The sequence below is a fragment of the Corapipo altera genome, unplaced genomic scaffold, assembly GCF_003945725.1.
Source record: "Corapipo altera isolate COAL_440 unplaced genomic scaffold, ASM394572v1 312, whole genome shotgun sequence".
In the NCBI taxonomy this organism is placed as follows: Eukaryota; Metazoa; Chordata; class Aves; order Passeriformes; family Pipridae; genus Corapipo; species Corapipo altera.
The window spans coordinates 1-8435 of record NW_020885870.1 but is presented as its reverse complement, the minus strand read 5'-3'; the positions used below and the strand labels follow the sequence as shown (position 1 = coordinate 8435).

The window sequence follows — 8435 nt, the reverse complement described above, 5'->3', positions numbered from 1 at the left end:
GCTGCCAGCGAGGGGCTGTCCCTGGGCACGGCAGGAGAGAGCTGCAGGGGGCTGTAGGCAGCAGGATGGGACAGCGGGGCTTCCCCAGGGTCCCTTTCCAAGGGAATGTCCTTTGTGCTGCGGGAGGGGCAGGGGGAGCGCTCGGGGGCAGGGTGCTGGCAGAGGTTTCACCCCGCTGCACCTCTCGGAGCTCACCGGGGGCTCTCCAGCCCTGCTGAGCTGAGCGACGCTTCACTAAGGGAGTATTTCTGCAGGTTTGCTGTTGGGAGGAAAGGGCCATCCCAGGCAAGGCTCTTCCCTGGAATTTGCATTCTCTCCTCCTGACGTTACGCCACAAAAACGCTTTCTGTCTCTCCTTGCTTCTTCTAAAGGCTCAGGCTGAATGTCCTGAGTGCAGAGCCCCGGGGCCGAGCCGGGCTGTGAGAGTGCGTGGCTGCCGTCCCTGCCGTGCCCCCACCTCTGCCCGCCTGTCCCAGAGAGCCGTGTTCTCCTCAGGAGCATCCCGGGAAGGATGCGGGGAAGGAGGGTCCTGCTGCAGCACGGGGATGTCGGCGGTGACAGGCGGGGCACTCAAGGGTCTTGGCCCCAACTCGCGCCCCAGGGGGTGCAGGGAAGGAGGCTGGTGGGGAACCCTCCTTCCCCCAGAGTGGGGGTCAGGGCTCTGCCGAGCCAAGTCAGAGCCCCCCGACCTCGTGCTGTGAGCGGGACGGTGGACAAGGGGTGTCCCGGGTGCCCCCCAGCAGGGCAGTGGTGCAGTTGGCATCCTCCACACATCCGCGCCAGGGACAGCAGAGGGAGCGGGTGACTTTCTCGCCGGCTGCAAAACCTCCTCCTGCAGCGTGGGAAGCCGGATCCTCCTGCAGAAGAGAGGGAATGAGGAGGGTTAGAGCCGGCAAGGGACAGAAGCTCTCAGCTGCTCCCAGCTCTCCTTCCTTTCACCAGGGGAGCAGTGGGGTGGGTGCAAAATAGGTGGCACGGGCATCCAGCCGGGATCGCTGCTTCCCGTGCAGCCCGGCACAGGCACGGGCATTCAGTGGCGATTTGGCAGCTCCTGGCGACATTGCTCCACACAATTTAACTATTTCGGTGTGTCACACAAGAGCTGAGGCAGTAGTTCTGCCCTCAATTTGTTGCCTCCCAACAAATTGACCCATGCAGGGTCTGCCTGTGTCAGTGGGGTGGAAAGAGAGGATCTTTAAGGTCTCTTTCAACCCAAACCATTCTGTGGTTCTGTGTTTCTATGAAATAAAATTATAGTAAGGTGTTTTGTGGTAGGAAAATGTCAAAACAGATCCTTCCAAACCTATCCCAGAAAGAACAGGGGGCTCCTGAGATGGTGTTTCACTCAGCTTTGCAAAAACAGGTCAGGGGTGTCCCAGGGGTTATTCAGGCATAAGGAGAGCCCAACAAAATCACATTGTTTGATTTCAACTTCAAAACAAAACTCCATGGCCCTGTGACTTAAAATTGGGTGGTTTACTCCTTCCAACTGCCCAAGGCATCATTCTAAATGAATAATCTTTAATAATCTCCTTGAAAACCAGGTTTGCCTGGGCACAAATAGCTGTACACATACATGCTCCTATTTCCAAAAACAAGGGCCTGATGAACAGTGTGGGATTAAGATGTGGTAGAATTTGGACTCTGCCATTGGTCAAGATTAGCAAAAGAAGCCATTTTTAGAAGCAATTAGAGGACTTCAAGCTTAAAATGATTTCATCTGTGGAGTGGTCACGTTGATCTGCTGATGGAAGTGAAGTGGACATCAGGCATTACCCAACTTTTCCCCAGTGCACTGCCCAGCTGTTGTGCCAGTGCCATCAGTGTCTCTCACATTCCTGCTGTTGATGATGTTTTGCAGAGCACCAGGATGTGGCTGTTCCTGACCATTGCTTATTTACTGTGCATCGGGGAAAAGTCGGATGCAAACCCCGAGGTCTCCATGGATGTTGTAAGTCCCAACTTCTCCCCCTTCTTTCCCGCTTGGTCAGGCAAGCTCCCTGGGCATGGTCTCTGTGAGTCTTCACCAATGTTTGATACCAGGTTTTATTATCTCCCTGTTCTTCTTCATGAGAAATCTTCCCAGATTTATGGCAGACATTTATGGGGAACTTCATTCCAAGTCAGCAGGTTTGGCCACCGCAGCTGTCTGAGGCTCAGAGCGTTGCTGTCACTGCTGCCCCGCTCTTCACACGCCCTGGTTGCAACACCACAAGAGACAGTTCTGTACCAGAGCTGCTCAGGGAGTGCAGGAAACTCCTGCCTGCCAAAAGCTCCAGCTGCAGTGGTGGCAGCACCGCAGCGCCGGTGGAAGGGCCCTTGGGAGGTCCCTGCCCCTCCCTCCCGCCGGCAGCAGCAGCCACCAACACCAGCTCGGGGCAGCCACTGGTGGCTTTGCTCAGCCAAGCCCTCACAGCCTTCAGGAGAGAGACCCCCACCCCCTCCCTGGGCACCTGTCCCACGCTGTCCTTCCCCTCCTACAGGGTGAAATCGTCCGCTACCACGGGTACCCCTACGAGGAGCACGAGGTGCTGACGGATGATGGCTACTACCTGGCCCTGCAGAGGATTCCTCACGGCAGGGGCAACCCAGGCAGCATGAGCATCTCCCATCAAGCAGAGGCACGGGGCTCCAGCATGTTCTGTCCCCGTAAGTGTCACAGGAAGGTCTGCCTGGTCTCCGTGCAAAGGGCACAGTCAGTGTCCACATGTGGACCTGTGTTTCTCTCTGGGAGTGTGATTTATCAGCCTCCATTAAATGCAGAGCCCAGCCTTATTTTCCATCTCCACTGTAACAATTTCCTCTGCCCTGGAATGACCAAAGAGCCTTCTTCAAAAGCACCTCTCCAGAGAGGCTGAGGACAGAGGTGACCACCTCCCTGCACTGGTGGCACTGCCCCGGGGGGTTGCTGCCAAAGCAATACCTGCATGGGAAGGGTCAGTGTTCCCAGCGGTCAGAGCAAATGATTCCTCCTCTTCTTCCTCCAGCTCCAAAGGCTGTGGTCCTCCTCCAGCACGGGCTGGTGTTGGAGGGAAGCACCTGGGTTACCAACTTGCCCAACAGCAGCCTGGGCTTCATCCTGGCCGACGCCGGCTACGACGTGTGGATCGGGAACAGCCGGGGGAACAGCTGGTCACGGAAACACAGAGAGTTTGACTTTCACCACCAGGAATACTCAGCTTACAGGTATTTGCTGCCAGCCTGCAGGGCGGGCAGGTCCCTGGCACCCTCAGCAGGGTTCTGCAGCTGGAGGAGCAGCGCTGCTGGCAGTCACACCATCTGCCAGAGGGGAAAACAAACCGGCACCACCGGGACTCCACGGGGCTGCCCAGACCCACCAAAGCCCTTGCCTGCTCCCAGGCAGCCATGGCACTGCTTGCCACGTGCTCCCAAGGTCAGCAGGAGTGATTTTGTCCTGTGCATGTCTCCACTGCAGCTTCCACGAGATGGCCATGTATGACCTCCCAGCCACCATCAACTACATCCTGCAGAAAACCGGGCAGGAGCAGCTGTACTACGTGGCTTACTCTCAAGGCACCACCACAGGTACTTAGGAGGAGGTCAGCCCAGTGTCACAGTTGCACCCAGTTTTGGAGTGTTCTTAAAACCTTGGTCAGGGACAGTAACATCCAAGCACGTCCAAACAAGAGTGGGAAAAGGGCAGGTAATAATCCCTGTTTGCTTTAACAGAACAGTTTTGAGCAGTGACAGCCCAAAATCGGTGGCAGCCATAGCTTTTGGGGCATCCCACTGCTGCCAGAGCCCCAGGAAGAGCTTTGGGAGGTGTAGCTGGGCTGAGCACTCAAGCTGGGACTTCAAATACATCAGCAGCAAAGGTTTCAGGTGAAGTCACCAACCTGCTAGAGCCACTTCTAAGGGTCTTTCTGGTGGGCTCACACACCTGGAAGTCAACAACTCCTTCAAATATAACAGGGCAGGGTCTGCTTCCTTCTCCCTCACACAGGTTTCATCACCTTTTCATCCATTCCTGAGCTGGATCGCAAAATCAAGATGTTTTTTGCCTTGGCTCCCACCACTGTGAATTCCAACACGAAGTCACCCTTGGTGAAGGTGTTTCACCTTCCCGAGGCGCTGTTTAAGGTATGTCCTCACCACATGTGAGATGTGCTAACACATGCAGGGCTTGTCCATCCCCTTCCTCCCCCTGCCCTCTGAGTGCCCTCTGTATGTTTGTGCCTGTGCCCTTCACCCTGTGGGGCATTGAACAGTGTCAAACATCCCCCTGCCCAGCCCTAATCACAGAAGAACTATTTCTACAGATTGGGTTTGGGTCCCTTCTCCCGGGAGATCAAGGCTCTCCCAGGGCCGTGGATGTTCCTGAAAAGCCAAAATGACAAAGCACAGCAAAGCTGTGGCAAGAAGTCAGCAGCTTCCAGGGCTGGCCGGGGAGGTGGGCAGCACCTGGAGGCAGAAAGCAACAGGAACCACTCTGACCAACCCTTTTGCCTTCCACAGCTCATTTTAGGCCACACGGTGGTCTTTGATAAGGGCCATATCTTGAAGCAAGTGGTCTCTGCTGTGTGCACCTACCCCATCTTTAGGAGTGTTTGCCCCTTGGTCCTTTACTTGCCCGGTGGCTTTACCAGCAGTTATGATGTGGTATGTACCCTCCAGCTTACCTTTGAAGGGATCCAGTTGCTCATTGTATGACCAGGAGTTGTCAATTTGCTGCCTTTCACACCTTTGATGGGTAGAAACATCTGGGCTGTTGCATTGGCATTTTGCCCCCCTGGACATTCATTCCATGCTCCAGGGGCCCCCAGGCTTTCTCTTGCACTGAGTGATTTGTGATTTCACAGGGGTTTTAGTGACATTATGGAATAAACTTCCCTTCAATCCACCTCTAGGACTGAAGGCCATCAGGCTTTTCAGTCCACCATCCCTTAGAACAAACGTGTCCCCAAATCAGAGCCTTTCTCTGTGCTCCACTGCACTGAATGTGGAATCCTAGAAAAATCCAGGCTAGAGGCACCAGGCTGGGGGTCTCCATCCCAACCTGCTCCCACCAGGGCCAGCACTACAGTAGGTTACTTGAGGACACATCCAGGCAAGCTGGGCAGTCCCAGAGGGACCACAAGGGGAAGGGCTATTTCCTTGGGGCCAGCCAAGATTTCAGGGTCCAGATCCTGCCAAAACCTGCTCATGTGAGTGAAACTGGGGACAGGTCCACACAGAGTACCAGAAGCACCAAAAGCAATAATAGCTTGATCCTGGGTGGAGTCAGAACTGGGCCACTGTTTCTCAAGGAAAGCGTAGGTGAAATTTCCTAATATTCCAAGAAGGAAACATTAGGAACAACACACAGCTACTGCAGTGAGCTGCACTCTGTCTTTGCAAAAGGATCCTGAGCACAAGCTGTGGAGTCTTGCTTTGGTTTGAAAAGCAGACAGACTCCTAACATGGCCCAGCATCCCCTGGGGAATGCTCAGCTTGCTGAAGGGAGCTCTGCAGCTCTGTGTGAGTGAGACTTGTGTGGCTGCTGAGCAGGATGAGTTTTATTTTGGGGGGGATTTCCCTCCCTGCAGAGAATAAATATCTCCCCTGGTTTCCTGCAGAGCCGCATGGACGTGTACATGTCTCGCTACCCTGACTCAACATCCCTAAAAAACATGCTCCACTGGCGCCAGGTAAGATTTCCTGCTGCAGGGGCAGGTTCCATGCAACAAGAGCCCATGTTCTCTGCTCTCAGCTGCTGAGGGCCTCTGCTCAGTGCGGGGCTTCAATTCCCTGCTGCTCTGCCTGCAGAGCTGGATTTTAGAGAGAGACAGGGAAGCTGGACTGAAACACTGGTGCAGGTGAAGTTCCTTACGCCAGCAAAAGGTGTCCCAGAGTCTTTGGAGCTGGTAGGAGGTGGAGATGGAAGAAAGACTGGTAATAAACCAGGACAGGAGATGCCGAGGGTCAGTAGGACAGCAAATGATCCAGCTAATTATTGGAAGCATGCACAGGCTCACATCTTTCTGCTGTGGACACTGACCATGGCAGACGAAGGAAACTTGCCCACAGGTTTGATTCACGTCTCCTTTGAGGCTTTTGGTTGTACAGCAGGTTCCCTGGGGGGTTTTGGGGCCTCATCCTCCTGACATCAGTGCTCTGCAGAGAGGAGGGGTGAGCAGAGCCTGCACAGCTCAGGCTGTGCTGAGATCTTCCTGGGGACTGAGCTCTGCTCCCAGAATACAATATCAGACATAACAAAGGCTTCCTTGAGCCTGGCTGGCAGGAGGGAGCAAGGCAGTTCCCCAGTCACCCCTGTTATCCTTCTTGGGGTCCCCTCCAACACAGGGATAACAAACTTGGCTCTCCTCCTTTTCCAGCTCTATCAAACAGGGGAATTCAAGTATTATGATTATGGCAGTGACAACATGCTCCATTACAACCAGGTAAGAGAAGACCATTCCCATTTGACAGTTTTAAAAGAGATTTAAAAAAAAAAAAGGGGAAAAGGGAAATAGTGGAAAGAAAATATTGCAGTGGTTGAGACAGACTTTTGAGCATTGAGCAACCTGGACCAGTGGAAAGTGTCCCTGCCCATGGCAGAGGTTTGGAAGTAGATGACCTTTCAGGTCCTTGCCAACCCAAACCATTCTGTGATTCCTTGAATTTTATGGTATTTGTGGCATTTACTTTATATGGGGAAACAAGTGTGTGCCCTTCTTACAAAAGAAGGTGTCTGTGATGTCACTCAGTGATGACTTTGTGACCCTCTGGTGAAAAGCACAGGAGCCCAAGGCACTGTGAGGCTCCCTGGTGATAGTTTCTCTGCTCTAATGGGATAAGGGAGCAATCCCAAGCAGCAGTCAGGAATAGGCTATACTTCCATTTGTCTTGCAGACCTCCCCTCCCTTCTATGAGCTGGAGAAGATGAAGGCCCCGCTGGCCGCGTGGTACGGGGGCAGGGACTGGATTTCAGCCCCTGAGGATGTGAACATCACCCTGCCCCGCATAACCAACCTGGCCTACAAAAAGTACATCCCCGACTTCGTCCACTTCGACTTCCTTTGGGGCAAGCAAGTGTATGAACAAGTCTACAAAGAAATGCTGGATCTCATGGAGAAGAGCTCCTAGAGCTGGAGCAGTGGCCACTGGGAGCTTCTCAATGACTTCTGGGGCTTCTTTGGTTTGGAGGGGGGAAAAAAAAAATGAAGAAACAAAAGAGGGAAAAGGCTCAGTAAACTGCTACACTTGGTTTGGATTGACATTACTGTGGCAAGAGGGGAAAACAAGCCAATGCCATGATCAGGAGAGCACGCTGGCTTTAGGTTCAATAGGCTGAGGTCCTTCAGAAGTTGGGCACGGCCCTTAAACCCTGAGTCTCCTGGGTGCCTCACTCATGGGGGTTTCCAGCAGCCACAAACTGCAGTGGAATTGGGCTCCTGGTGGCCTCCTCACGCTCGTGTTCCCAGCTGCCAACCCCTGGACAGAAGCTCGGTGCCTCCTGGACTCTGGTGTTTCCCGGGAGTGGGTCTGCTGGGATGGACCCACGGGGTGGGTCGAGCGGTGGATCCTCCAGGAGTTGCTTTATTCACCTTCTGGTGACTCTTCCACGCCGAGGACCCCAACATCCTCACATTCTTTGCTTCACTTCACAGTCAGAAGGAGATGGAAGCTCTCTGCCTGCCCACAGCAAAGAGCTCTCATGGGTTTTTCCATCAGAACTGTCCATTTTGCTAACATAGGAAAGGTCTTTCTCAGGATCCTGTTGATTTGGATAACACCGGCCTTGCTCATACACAAAAGAGTTTTCAATCAGTTCGACCAGGAAACACCATTTTAAGCACTTCTAAGGCACAAACCCAGCTGGAAAGGCCACCTTTTGATGCCTCTCAGGGAACACTGTTGTTTTCCTTACGTGGGAGAGAGAAGAGGAGTCTGGTGGAAGCCAGTAATGAGTCTAAATCTGTTTTCAGCCTCTGGATTAAGTTCTTAATAATACATTGATCAGGGGAGGAACTGTGAATTTACCTGTTTGTGTTACTTTATTCACAAAATATGCCTGGGAGCAAGCAGGGCAAAGGATAAGGTCCTCTTTCCACAAATAATAATAATAATAATAACAATAATAATAATAAACAACCCAATAAATTGTTAGGGTCTACTGTGCTCTGTGTGGTTGTACTGTCTTAAACCTCTGGAGAAATTCTCCCCTGTGAGGGTGGGGAGGCCCTGGCCCAGGTTGCCCAGAGAAACTGTGGCTGCCCCTGGATCCCTGGAAGTGTCCAAGGCCAGGTTGGACGGGGCTTGGAGCAACCTGGGCTGGTGGAAGGTGTCCCTGCCCATGGCAGGGGATGGAATGTGCTGATCTTGAATGTCCTTTCCAACCCAAACCGTTGAAGGATTCCATGATTCTCAGAGGGGTGTCCAGCTGGACTGGCCAAGATCCCCTGAGTGTTGCCAGGAGAGTGAGGGTGACCAGC

General features: G+C 53.3%; 1 protein-coding gene across 1 annotated transcript; it reads left to right on the top strand.

Moving 5' to 3' along the window:
- Positions 1-1870: 1870 nt before the first annotated feature.
- Positions 1871-8067, top strand: LOC113940859 (lysosomal acid lipase/cholesteryl ester hydrolase-like). Its single transcript, XM_027632014.1, has 9 exons — positions 1871-1951; positions 2484-2649; positions 2988-3186; positions 3437-3546; positions 3965-4101; positions 4477-4620; positions 5577-5648; positions 6336-6401; positions 6853-8067. The coding sequence occupies exons 1-9, from the start codon at positions 1871-1873 to the stop codon at positions 7084-7086; spliced, it is 1209 nt and encodes a 402-aa protein (XP_027487815.1). The 3' UTR covers positions 7087-8067.
- Positions 8068-8435: the final 368 nt, after the last annotated feature.